Source organism: Malaya genurostris, chromosome 3 (assembly GCF_030247185.1).
Source record: "Malaya genurostris strain Urasoe2022 chromosome 3, Malgen_1.1, whole genome shotgun sequence".
In the NCBI taxonomy this organism is placed as follows: domain Eukaryota; kingdom Metazoa; phylum Arthropoda; class Insecta; order Diptera; family Culicidae; genus Malaya; species Malaya genurostris.
The window spans coordinates 241,249,514-241,263,806 of NC_080572.1; the positions used below are offsets into that span (position 1 = coordinate 241,249,514).

A 14,293-nucleotide genomic window follows, 5' to 3' on the forward strand; every position below is an offset into this window, starting at 1 on the left:
TTTGAATTGCCGAGTTTTGGATTAAGCATTTCATTTTGAGCTGCTCTACACTGACTAGTCTAAGACGAAACGGAAAGAAATATTAAAGTTAATTTGTAACTTATGTTTCGTCTTCGACTCATCAGTGCATGGCAGTTCATGTTGAACTACCAAGCCACCCAGCAGCTCAACATAAACCGCTAATGAGACGTAGAGTTATCTCTACTTGAGATACTTATACTCCAGCAAATCGGATCCGGAAAAAAATTTAATAACATGAGAAAGGCTAAAACAAAAACAAAACATTTTTCCATTCCCGAAGGAATACTTTTCACCCCATCTAGAAAGATTAATTTCGAATGCAGTAGCTTCGTTCCCATAGAGTGCCAAATAAACAAACTGTGTGTTTGTATTTAATATAACGTCATCGCCTAAACGAATGTTTTATTCTTTCCACTATAGCAAAAACGATAGCACATTTCTCAGTTATCTACATATTAATTATAAAGCGCCTCCACAACCTCCGAACACTAGAGCCGTTATTTACGTTCATTCTACAGGTTGCATACCTCGTCTTACTACTTCCAGTGGACCGACCATTGATGGACGGACGGATGGACGGGCATACATTAGCTGGTTTGACTGTATTGAATAAAAGTCCCCAACAAGCTGAGAAGTCGTCATATCTTATCAGCTTCACAAGATTATAGCTTCGACCGACGGTGCTATCTTGTTCGCTGACTGACGGCCGATTGTTGTTCGGAGAACACCGAGAATCGGACGTTTCGTCAACCGTGTCAGCTTGGAGGGGTTAGTTTCGTACTGTCGATTTACCTCCGTGTCCCGACAATCAACTCGCGACACGATCCGAGAAGCTCTGATATTGCGACGGCTGGTGACGGTGGCTTCGCCGTCGGCATCAACATCGTGCGGTCACTAGAAGTGATAAAATCATTGTCGCAGTACCGATTGTAGTGTTTTTTTTTTGTTGTTACTCGAAGAATTCCATTCAATTGGAGGTGAATAGTGTGTGGTTTGCTAGACTGGAAAGTTTACTGAAAAATATCACATCTTGCACATTTCTCTTCGCTTGGTTTTACCTGCTTGGCTTCAAAATGGTTAGAATTCTCGAGAAATCGCTTATCACTGTTGACTTTTCGCCAAAAAATATTCACGTTATTTAATGTATGTTTTTCTCTCTCTCTCTCTCTCGCTCTTTTTTCAGCAGTCGTTGAACGGTGAAACAACCCTGCAGAATGGACAAATCGTCGTCGGGTGCACCGCCCGGACCTAAAGTGTCCCAGATTGCGAACCTATTCCAGCGCAAACCGGTGGAAATCGCACCGGACTCCGGGAAGGATCTGTCCGGCAGTCAACCTTCCCCCACGGCGACGGTGGTACGGACGGAATCGCACGCAGCACGGTTCAACAACGCACGAGCCTTGTTCGAAAAGTTGGGCGAAGGACGCGTCAACAGACCGCCTCCATTCAGTATTAAAATGTCACATTCCAGCAGTAAGGAGGATAATTTGTCGGAGGTCGGATCCGAGCAGGACCGATCGCCGTCTCCCAAGCGAAAACATCACCCGATAACCAACGGTATCGGAAAGCTAGACTCCAATAGAATATTGAATCAATCGAGACTAAAATCGGAAAAGCCCGAGAAACCCGAAAAGCCCGAACGGAAGTTCAACTCTCGGGAACTGATCGAGAAGCAGAAAAATTGGACGTCCCATTTTTCCAAAACACGAACAACGAAAGGTGGCAGTGACTTCAATCGATGTGATATCATCCGGACTGTGCCGGGAACGGGAATAATCGCTAGTGCCGGAACACCGGTCAACAGTGGTAGTAGCATAGCGGCGGCTGCTCCTCCGATCACCACCAACGGGAACGGTGTGGTGCAGGTTCCCAAGGAAATCCATTACGCACCGGCTCACCCGCCACATCGGTTGCAGTCACCCAGCGAACCACCTCCTAGTCCTCCGAAAAGGCAAACACCGCCGCCGCCACCACCGGAGAAGGGTCCCCGTAACATACGCCAGAGTTCTTTCCCATCGCCAACCAAAATTCCTCCAGCAGTTCCTCCTCACGCGACCGATCCGAGCTCGCTGAGTCCCACCAAAATAAGCCCGGAAAAGCTTAAATCTCCTCCGCGTCAAGCCGAACCTCCTCCGGTGGCTGCCCTGCCTCCGGTCGCACCGATTCGCAACAGTAAATCCGATGAACCACCGGAAAAGGGTGTCCGGAAGAAGTCCCTCGAAACCACCCTGGACGATGAGCCGGGTAAAGCATTTAAATACCCGGAGCTGGGTGGCCTACGGCGGCAATCCACCGAAAAGGACAGTGGAACCAGTGGTCTGACTTCGCCGGCTCATGCCATCAGCTCATCGCCGAGTCCCGGAGCCAGTGCCTCGTCCGGACCGTCGTCACCGATCCACACCGAAGACGAGAAACAGGAGAACGAACCCACGGAAAAGGCTGCGACCGACTGCGGTGGCAAGCTGGACGAGGACGAAGGGGTTGCGGCAGAGGAAAAAAGCAGTAAGTGTTTTTTTTTATTTATCGGTTGTTGTTGTAGTTGTTATTTTATATAACGAGCGGAAGCATTGCCCATACTAGAATTGGGTTTTGCGGTACGGATAGAAATGTTCGATTAAATTCGGTGATAAATCGACGGTATTTTTTTTTTCTCACAAACCGGAGCCTGATAAGGAACCATAAAAATATATAACAAGCTTAGGAATGGTCTTTGCGAACATCGCAGTCTGTTTTTTATTGCTTTTTTATTGAGCAGTTGTGACGATGAGCAAAAGATAGAATTCGATTCCCACAGTTTATGTTAATTCTGGCACGTTCGGGGCAACGGGTTTCGGTGGATGCTGCGTGAATCTGGAGTATCCGCACAAACGTTTGGGGCGTGGGTGGTGGCTCCCTGCCGACTGAAGCAATCGTACCGCTTAAATGGTGCTGTAGCTATTATAACTAATTGGTAGTCGTATTTTTGCCATGGGCTTTTCTCGGCAACGGTCAAAACGGTGCTATTCACTTTTGGGCGTGGGTTGATCCGATAAATGAACGCACGTTCGATTAATCTATTAATTTTGGTTGTTGCAGGGCTGGTATACAGTTGTGGGGGATGTAGAAGTAACAGGAGTGCAGCATCCCACTACTTCTACGGCAGTGCATCTGAAAGGCATGGGAAAACATTGAAATTAATGGTTTACCAGATAGATAATGGAACTAGATGTAGTTAAAGCAAGACGTCAATGAGAAGTGTCCATTCCTAGGATGTGGATTTTAAATTCAGTGGGGGTGGGGTTTTCTTGTTGGTATGTGAGTGATTGATTGATGTTTCTGAATGAGATAATTACTTACGTTTACCGGCATCCCCAACCGGTAGGGTTTCAAGTGTAGATAGGTGATTGATGTTGCTGAGAAGACCGACAACTGAATAAACATTTCAACAGGTGGGTGAAAAGAGGGACGAATTTGTTTGTTTTAATTGTTATGGATACGTACTATTCAAGTTAACACGTTAAAGATATGTAAAACGATTTAATTGCGAAGCTTCGAGCTTCTTTGTCTGTAAATTAGGCATTCACACATTTCAACGATCACTTTGAGAGCGGGTTATTTCGCTTAAAGTTGTCTTCTTGCATACAAGCCTGTCACCGCCTCGTTTCACCGGTTTACTCAAATCTAGATTTTTCGCATTAATCAATATTTGGTGGAAAACCACCAGTTTTACACGCTGATTCGTACTTCAGATTGTACTCAAGCGCAGTGTACAAGTTCGAACGCCGTGTTTTAAACTCGTGCGCAAACCTGAGTACAAATATCACGGTGGTACGTCAGTGTGCCCTTTGATGCGAACAGTTGAGTAGTGGGTTTGAGCTTCGGTCTTTGCAAAACTATTTCAACTAAAATTTAAACACATTGCACAGTGGTCCAAAACGGGAAATTAGCGTGACAAAAATGTTTTCACTATTAAATATTAGATTTTTGTAGTTGGTGTCTTCACAAAAGTTGTTTGTAATCAAATGGCGCTCCTTTTGATGGAAAATGTTACTAGGGTGGTCCTCATTTAGATTGAAATCTGAAATCTAACTTTCTTAATTGAACTCAAAAATGATTTCGTTGCACAATAAAGTTGTAGGAAATTTTATTTTGAGCAACTCTGATGAAGAAAGCACCTCTCTAGCTCTTCATTTGATCGAGTTACATTAATTTTCCCGAGTAAAGTTAGGGTTGCTCCCAAAAAACACATTTTTTGTTCTAACTTTTTTGTGAAACGTTCTATCGAAAAGTTGTCTTTGGAAAAGTTGTTGTCGCACAATCAACCAAGCTTTTTCATATGAGCTATCAGTAAAAAGTTATGATCGTTTTTTAATCATAAACTAGTTATGCTTCAAATATCAATATTCATTAGATGCCAGATCGATGAAAATGTATCCTATGCGGTTCCTGAAAGGTCATAATATAAGTAAAAATTTAAGAGAAAATTGGAAGGGTGTTATTTTTTTTAACTTATTTAAATTACTTTAAAAATACCTTTAAAAAAACTCAAAAACTTTGCATAACTCTTACACGCCTTAACGTATCAACATACTTTCTTGAGCAAAATAATAGTATCAAATTAGTTCTACAGATATTCCATACATTGTCCGTTCGAGAAATGAGACACACAAAAACTACAGCCGAAAATAGATTGCAGTACAATTTTAATTCATTTATTACCAAAATAACTACTTCAATTGAGTTTGAGCAACTGAGGGTTAAAGATGCGTAATATGGTTATTCCGAACTAGTTGGGCATGATAAATTTATGAACAGAAATTTTCATGATCTCGACAACCATTCCAACAAGCTGGTGCAAGTTAGTAAAATGCAAATATTTTTATTCACATCGTGCCAATACGCCTATGACACTGGTCCAACTTTTTCATCCACTTGTGTACCGAATAGCCTGTAAAATCCGGAAAACGACGTACAATGAGTTTTGGTTCGAATAAATACATTCTACTCTTTTTAACAAACTAATGAAAGGGTTTCAGGAAGTGCTTTGACTTACAAAAAATCTATTTTCGGCTGTAGTTTTTGTGTGTCTCATTTCTCGAAAGAACAATGTATGGTACATTTGTAGAACTAATTTGATACTATTATTTTGCTGAAGAAAGTATATTACGTTAGCGCATTTAAGAGTTATGCAATGTTTTTGAGTTTTTTGAATGTATTTTTAAAACTAATTTAAATAAGTTAGAAAAAAAACACCCTTCCAATTTTCTCTTAAATTTTACTTATATTATGACCTTTCAGGAACCGCATAGGATACATTTTTATCGATCTGGCATCTAATGAACATTGATATTTGAAGCTTGACTAGTTTTTGATGAAAAAACAATCATAAATTTTTTTGGTAGCTCATATGAAAAAGCTTTGTTGAGTCAAATTGTGCGAAATGATTAGTTCAACAACTCTTCCAAAGACAACTTTTCGGTGGAACGTTTCACAAAAAAAGTTAGAACAAAAAAATTGGATTTTTTTGGAGCCACCCTACTTTTACTCGGGAAAATTGATGTAACTCGATCAAATGAAAAGCTAGAGAGATGCTTTTTTCAACAAAGTTGCTCAAAATTAAATTTACTACAACTTTATTGTACTACAAAATCATTTTTGAGCAGAATTGAGAAAGTTAGATTTCAGATTTCAATCTAAATGAGGACCACCCTAGTAAATTTTTTCATAAAAGGAGCGCCATTTGATTACAAACAACTTTTGTGAAGACACTAACTACAAAAAACTAATATTTAATAGTGAAAACATTTTTGTCACGCTAATTTCCCGTTTCGGACCATTGTGCATTGTTGAAGTGAAATTAGAAAAAATAGAAGTAACGTAAGTTTATAAAATAAACCCTGCTGTAATTCACGTAGCGGTGTAATGATGCCTTTCTCGTATTACTCATATTCTCACATATATTACTACGGGATTCTTCAAAATCAGTATTGCATCCAGCACCCGTAAACAAAGAATATTCACTGACGGACAAAAGCCTTCCAACAAAAATCGTTTCTCTTGGAAGCTCTCTCACTGAAATGTCATTAATAATGTATGAGTTTCACTGAGAGAGACATCTCGTCAGTTCAGTGCTTGATGCTCACTTGGAGACGAATCAACATAATTGAAATTTCACAGGGACAGTCAATTTTTAAAATTTCCGTCGTGATCGTCAATTGCAAGGAAAGTTCGTCAAAAACAACGTTTCCTCGGGCAGTTTGCATCTCATCCAAGTCAGTCGATAAAACAAACCCGCTTACGTTCGGGACAGAAGAAACCAAGTACAGTACTATGTAGTGAACAATAGAACGACCTCGACATGAGTGAACCAAACGAACAAAAGCTACCGCCGACACGAAAGAATACAATTGTTGTTGACTTCAGGCAGTGCAAAATTCGACCTTCGAAACGAGAACTTGTAGGTTTGCTTAAGGAGCAAATGCATCTTGACATTAAACGTGTGCATTTACTTCAATGCAATAAGACAAATAATGTTGTACACATCCAGTTTTATAAAGAGTTGGATGCAATTCAATTCGCAAAAGACAATAACAATGTGCACTATGTGGAGCACGAGAACATTAAGTACAACATTCCAGTATATATGGATGATAGCGCTATAGTAGTGTGTGTGCATGATCTTCCCTCAAGCGTCACCGATTCATATATTCACAAAACTATGTCCCAATACGGAGAGATTCTCTCTATCGAAAAAGAAAAGTGGAAGAATTTTTTCCCCGGTATTCTAAATGGCGTACGTTTGTTACGCATGCGCTTGAAGAGGCCTATACATTCTTATGTGAATTTCGGTCAAGATGCAAGAATTGCGTGCAAATCACTTGTTACATATGACAATCAGATGGCCACATGTCAATATTGCCGAAAAGCTGTTAAACTAAAACTGAACAAGGAGATAACTACACCAAAGGCAACGGTGCTTCCTTCACACCAACCCTAAGCAACCCCAGTACACCTGTGACAGCCACCAACAACAATGAAGCATCCCCTTCAACGAAACCATCCAACGTATCCCCTATAGAACAAAGTACACCAGCTGCAGTTAACAACTTACCATCCAACCAACCAGCAACTGCAAACAATGTACAACCAGGCGCAAATAGGCCTAAATAGAAATATCTTTTAAATAAAAGAAAACGTTTTCTCGGTTTAACTTAGTACATAGAAGGAAAATAAAAATGCATTCGCAATTCAATGAATCAATCTCTATAAAAATAATTGAAACAAACGGATTCATAATATCGAATTTTTCGATTTTCACCATTACCGAAGATATACTAACAGAACGAAATCAACACCACACTTGCATCATCTTGTACGTTAGGTGATGTCAGAAAATGATTTTGAACATCAAAGTAGGCTTTAGTCCAACGATTATTAGCTGGTAATTTTAAAGCTTTTGTAGAGTAAGAATCCCACCTCTCTTTCCGAGATCGTGTTGCGACGGCATTTTTAATCGTAGTAGGCAGTTCTAGATAAAAATAAATGTAATCAAAACAAAACACTTTTGTCTCAATAGAAATCGAATAGTGCATTAGGGCAAATTCAGCAGCTGGATGTTTATTATGGGCGATCTATAATAGAACTAAAAGTAAAACAAACGTATCTTCATTTTTTCTTTAATTTTTTTAGATTACACCAGATCTGGACGTTTAATGCATTTCTAAGATATTTGTAAATTTGGGAAGACTCATCCCTCAGCAATTTCAGAACCGAAAGTCGGATCCGAATAAAGTTCAGCAATGTTGTACGCGACCAGAAGACTTACTTTGATTCAACTGAAAGCCAACAAAGTTGCCTAAAATTATCCGGATCCGTATCTGGAATTACAGATCGACGATGCAAGAAAGGAAAAAAAATCTAAATAGGGTTAAAAACTGTTTTGTAGGTCGTCTATATCGGTTAGCGGAACTTTTTTGTTTTATTCAAGAAAGGTATTTTGAAAAATCTTATAGTAATAAATGTTAGAATACAAGTAATATGCGATGAGATTTAAAACAGTTTTTTAACTATCATTCACTTCTTCTTGTTTTCAGTACCAAATTACGTCAATAGAACCTATCAAAATGCTTACAAATGCAGTTAAACATACAATGAGTGTAGCTGAAAAGCAATACACATCTAAAACTTCAGTCACCAATAGAACAAACAAGTTTTTCATTGGAATCGTTGACTGCTCTTGAGAAGTGCCTCGTGCGCAAACTCGATGTGCAAACTTAAGCTCACGCTCTTGTGTACAACTCCTGTGTTTGATGTTCAGGTTTGTAGCAAACATGGGTACAAGCTCGTGTACAAGTTCGCACTTGAAACTGTAAACTAGTTTAACGAGGTGCTTGTTTTCTCAAAGACAATTGTAAGACTCAGTAAAATAACCGTTTCGATGAAATGACACTCAGCGAACAAGATTTTTAGAAGATTAATAATAGGTCATACGTTAGCTTGATGTATTTTTCTGGTTTATTCTTTTCTTTCAATTTTAACAATGTAAGGGTGGAGGAAGAAGAGTTAGTTAGTAAGCAACAAAAATTACCCATTACGTGACAATTTGGTTGAAGCTGGTTTAAGAGAAGCATTCGTTAGCTTCATACGAACTTAGCGAAGTGCCCGCGAATATACAAAAAGAAATAACAAACTCAAAAACGCCATCAATAATTATCAGCAAATTGTTCACTATCTCTTGATTCGTTTGAAGTTTTTTTTTTCAGAAGTTATGCTTCGTTAACTTCATCTGAACTTAGTTAACTGTATGGAAAGGACTCATGAAAATATTAAAAAAATAACAATGTGAAACCTCAGGAATTAATAAAACACAAATCGTTCACTACTGGGAACAGGCATAGCGTGATGGGTAAGTCGATGCCTTTCAGTCAGCCCTCCTGGGTTCGATTCCCAACCCCGCGCACATAGGGTCAGAAAGTTTTTCTAGTTCGAAGCGGTGAATGACTTTAAGATTGAAACCACTTTAACAAAAAAAAATCATTCACTGCGTCTCGAATCATTTTAAACTTATTTAGTAAAGGTGATACGAGAACTTCAAGTGAATTTAGCAAAGCAGTAGTAAAAAATCAGCTACAAATTCAAATTTACCGTATCTAATTCGCAGTAAATTATTTACTGGGCTTCGATTTACTCTCAAACTTATTTAGAAGAGGTGCTTCGTTTACTTCATATGAGCTTAGTGAAGGACTCGAAAAAAATTAAGCAATAAATTCAAAACTACAGTAACTAATAAGCGACACATTATTCACCCATTTGCGTTATCATCGAAGATAGGTGCTTCGCTAAGTTCATGTTCATAAACTTTATGATTCTATAAAAAGTTTCTAAATCTCACCTGGATTCGACTTCTAAGTCCAGAACTACTGGACGAATTCCCTTGCAAAAATTAACAAATTGTTCTAGTTTGTAGTATTTGCTAGTCGATGACCGAACATATTCGCTTCAGTTATACCGGTCCCCGGTTTCCGGTTCCGAAAATATCGGAAATGGTGATCTAAAACTATAAAATGGAACGCACTCAGAAGTCTCAAAGATTACTGAAGTAATTTGAAGCTTTAAATAAAAGGTTTTGTATTTCTGGTGGCTGTTATCCGGGTCCGATTGAAACTTTCAAAACTTTATTTGAAGTGAAGCATTAAAATTCTCCGAAAATACAAATTGGGGTTAAAAATTCCAACGCAGAATTTATAATGATTTCTCACAGATGGCGGAAGCATTTTTTACACACTTAGATTTAAATAAAAGGTTTTTTTATTCCCTTAGGTTCGCATGAAATTTTATCCGAATCCGATTTCCAGTTCTAGTATCATAGAGTAACGAGTACTAAAAAAATCCAAACCTTCGCTGAAAATGAAGATGCAGAAAAAAAGGTCAAAATTTCCTAAAAATGTTCCAATTCCAGTTCTGGAAATACCAGAAGTAGTGATCAAAAGTTCTAAATTATAGAAATTCTAAAATCAAAGGCACCACTACTTGCCTTTCTTTTTTACCTTTCTTTATGAAAGGAATATGAAAATCCGAGTGTTATATACCTTTCGATTCAGCTCGACGAGTTGATGGTTCAATGCATAGGATGCTCGTCTCTTCGGTCCTCTCACAGATTTTCATTTCGCAGTTGCATTTATTCGTCTTTTTTCAATCTGTTTTTCTCGATAGATACTGATGAAATCCTGTACCAAGTCAACCAGTGTTTGAAATTTTTCTATGAAATCGCCTAGTGGTATTCGGTAGACGCCAACTCTGAACTATACGACGGATGAGCGGATTGATCTTTTAGTCACTACTATTTCCCATTCGTTTTTTCATCGAAATTTGTGGCCGAGCGTTGTCCTGATGAAAAATGACAGATTAAGAATGTCCTCTAGTGAGGCGGTCGTTTACTAATGTTATTTTGCTCTATTTTAAATCCTTGAGCCGAAATAATTATATTGCACGAAACTGAAATTTGAAAAACAAATTTTTGAAGCGTTTTAGAAAAAAAGCCAACTTTCATGCTTTTTATGGGGTCTTTTATTTTCATCCTCGTCTTGTATACATAATTTAGACTTGATGTATATGAAAAAGTCGATTTTTATGAATTGATTCGCTATAAAACCGTCCTAAAAATGTATGTGGTCGAGCATTGTCATGATGGAAAGTGACACCTCTGCAATTGACAACACGTAGGTACTTCTTTTAAGTTATTTACCTTATTTAGCTGTACACTTCCCGTTTGATGGTTTCGCTAGCTACAAGCTCGTTTTCGCTTCACGTTATTGTTCTCCTCATCGAACGATAATTTGGTTTTGAAATAATCAGTTTTTGTTACATTTCATCAAACAATCTAAGCCGTTTTCAATAGTTGTATGCGATACGTTGCACTTGTGTGCAATCTTCCGTGTTCTTCATTTAATCATTTGATCTTTATCCTCGAAATCGCCAGAAAGAATGACCACAGGGTGAAATATGACCAACAAGCTAACTTCTACTTTTAGTGTTCAACTTATCAATGCTGCAAAACACTATTTCTCTGGTAGTAAAAAAAATTCTCTAATTTCACCGTGAAACTGTCAGTGACGACGTATTTCTTATGCGCCAAATGAACTTCTATTAAAACCCCTGGATCGATAATCTTTTCCAATAGGAAATTGTGCAACCGATTGAGTTATGAACCAACGTGGAAGTTATCTATTTCCACAAACAGCATCCAGACATCCTATCATTCCAGCTTTCGCCATCGTGGAAACTTATTAATAAACAACCGAGGCAAGAGACCGGGAGTGGTTTAGAGCAGTGGCAAGATTGAAACATCCCATAGACAGTAGTGGTAGTAGTAGTAGTATTAGTAGTAGGCTTGGGCACGTACACTCGGTGCGCATATGAATCAAAATATAATACAAGCGGGTTGTTTCGTATCGAAAAATTCATGTGTATGGTTATAGTGCCTGCAACCGCCACTGGGAAGCTATTCAAAAGTGCATCCATGTGGTGTTTCTGGAGCTGGAGCTAGCAGCGTTGCAATGAGGAAATTGAAAAAAAATGCAACTGAAGTAGTCTAGCAGACTGTGTCTATCACAGTTATGAACAAGAGAGTGCCATGAGTTCAGTTATGGTACTTTCGAAAAGATTCAACAATAGTCACTTACAAAGAACGAGAGCTAATTTGGGTGGTTAATATGGGACCTCGCACTTCCCTTTTGCGTCATTCAAACCACCCGTTTCAATTGCTGTGCAATTCTTCTTTTTGTTTTTAAATTTTGTTTAGCATAGACTGGATACATCAAATGGAACATATTTTAAACATCTAAAACCGTTTGTATTAAGAGGCTCGTGAACTATCCTTCGCCTATTGCAATCTAGTTTCAAGAACCATTTTCGCTGGGGCTGTCGATCGGTACGCGCTGAATTCTTTGAAGATGAGAAGCACCTCTGAAAACCGAAAAATTATTTAGTTGAGGAATTAGAGGCTTTGCTGCTTGAGGATCCATGTCAGACACGAAAGGAGATTTTTGTTCCACTGGACATAACACAGGAAACCGTTTCCTAATCTACAAAATGTTGTATTAATGCCTTTCTTTTGCCTTTTAATTTCCGGAAATTTAAGGGAAATTAACGAAAGTGTGCTTTATTGAAAGGTTGCTAGTTGGACATTATAATATTACATGTGAGCTTCATTATTGAACTTCATCATTATCAATAAAACAGTATGGAAACAAAAAGTTTGTAGTTTGTCGGTTACGTCACTAATTTGGTCATATCTTCGGAACCGGCCGATCATCAAGAGTTATTTTAACTTATCAAACAACCCAATAGTAGCCTTCGAACGTACCTACGGTTATCGAAATCGGTGAAGTTCAATTTGTCGGTTACGTCAGTTATACCTTTATATCTCCGCAGCCGGAAGTGGCAGGCATTTGGTCTATAAACTTGTTGAAAAATTTTATAGGAGCTTTTAAACGAAGCTGAATTTAGTAGATAGAAAAACAAAATCCAGATTGTCGGTTGCGTCGCCTTTGGGATCTCTGAAATCTAGGTTCTCCACAAATTGTCCTTCAGCTTGATTATTATCTCAGCAATCGCTTTCAAACATTCTTAACACTCCTAATACCAAGCCTAAAAAAGCTACGCGGAGCACCAAGCCTCAAAAAAATTTGGAACGGTAACTTTGAGCTATCATAGCTCAGTTGTTAATTGACCAATTTCGATAAATTTTACACCCTCAAATTTTGTGAAGTTTGTAGATTATTTTAAGTATATCACTATTGACGATCATTTAGGAAAAACTAATGAAAATCTGATTTTTCCCGTTCCAAGTTTTTTTTTCAAGCTCAAAATGTGCCCTATCTGCATTCATGCGGCACCTGCATCGCGAATCGGATATTGAGAACCTCAACTTTACCGAGTCATAACATTATTGTTAGTCAACCGATCTTCAAAATTTGTTTACGATTGGAAAGGTACTACTTCCAGAAATAAAATTCACTGAAAAAAACTGAAAATAGGGTTGTCTACCCAAAGTTATAATGAAAACTGTAGATAGATGACCTAAGTTAAGATGATACTTTTTACAATGATCGTAAATATCTCGAAATTCAAAGCGATGACCTATATATTTTTACACATCATTTCATTGCTAGTAATACAAGCTACAATTTTCGCACAACTAGCATTCCTGCACAATCAAAAGAAAACATTAAGAAATCGACGAATTTATAAATATGTTTGTATATAACTCAAAAATTAAAGCGATGACATGTACATTTTTTTGATTCAACATATTGGAATCATTACCAGAAAGAATGTATTGATGACCAAAATTATATATCCGTTCAAAGAAGCTCAAGAAATTTGGTACAAATACAGAGAATTTCTATTAGTGGGAAAATTTAGCTAAACAAAATCAAATCAAAACTTTAACATTTTATGACATATATTTTTTTATTATTTTAGTTGGAAATTTATTATAAACAAAATTTACAAAAAAAAACTGAAACTTGGATTTCACTGAAAATTTTAAAAATTTTAGTAAATAACCTAAAACTCTAAAAATAGTTATATTTTTGTATTGGACAAACGATCTAAACAATTGTTCAGATAAAAAGATTTAGCCCAGATTTAGTGCAATTTGACCTTAAGGTTGAAACCTCTATAAACGAACAAAAAAATTGTTTTCTCGGTAGCTGGCAGCCCATATCACACAATATAACCAATTAATCATTTTATTTAAGTAAATAACAATAACATAATGGAAATTTTGAACAATCAAGACGCACGTGAAGTATGTTGACCGTTTACCCGGCGAATGACGAAAAGGTTAAAGCCGAATATAAAAAAAAACGATATAAATTAAAATTATGTCGACCTTTGCTTGGTGATTTAAAATGATTCGATATGATCTATATCAGGGGTTCCCAAAGTGGTCGATATAGACTCTTTGGGGTCGATATCCTTTATGCGGGGGTCGACGTAAATGAAAACTGACTATGGGGGTCGACGAGCTCTAGAAATCGACCTCCTATTGTTTGTTATATGTTGTTATTTGAAATATTCATGCTAAAAAAGTAGTGTTTATTTGACCATCCGCGAAATTTGGTAAGTATTTTATATCAATATGAAAAAAGCAAGAAATTTAATTCAAATTCAAAAGTCAAAAATCAACAGTCAAAAGTCCACAGTCAAAAGTCAAAAGTCAAAAGTCAAAAGTCAAAAGTCAAAAGTCAAAAGTCAAAAGTCAAAAGTCAAAAGTCAAAAGTCAAAA

At 37.7% G+C, this 14,293-nt stretch overlaps 1 protein-coding gene across 7 annotated transcripts in view; it reads left to right on the forward strand.

The window, feature by feature from the left end:
• Nucleotides 1-14,293, forward strand: part of LOC131436062 (neurabin-1) — a 149,579-nt gene that overhangs the window by 37,369 nt on the left and 97,917 nt on the right. For 4 of the 7 annotated variants that reach the window (XM_058604511.1, XM_058604516.1, XM_058604517.1 and 1 more), the window contains exon 2: nucleotides 1,205-2,523. In XM_058604511.1, coding sequence (XP_058460494.1) covers nucleotides 1,236-2,523 — 1,288 coding nt within the window. In that variant the 5' untranslated portion in view covers nucleotides 1,205-1,235. Of the gene's footprint in view, nucleotides 1-762; nucleotides 1,098-1,204; nucleotides 2,524-14,293 lie in introns of those variants that run through there. The other 3 variants (XM_058604513.1, XM_058604514.1, XM_058604512.1) reach the window with 3 other exon arrangements.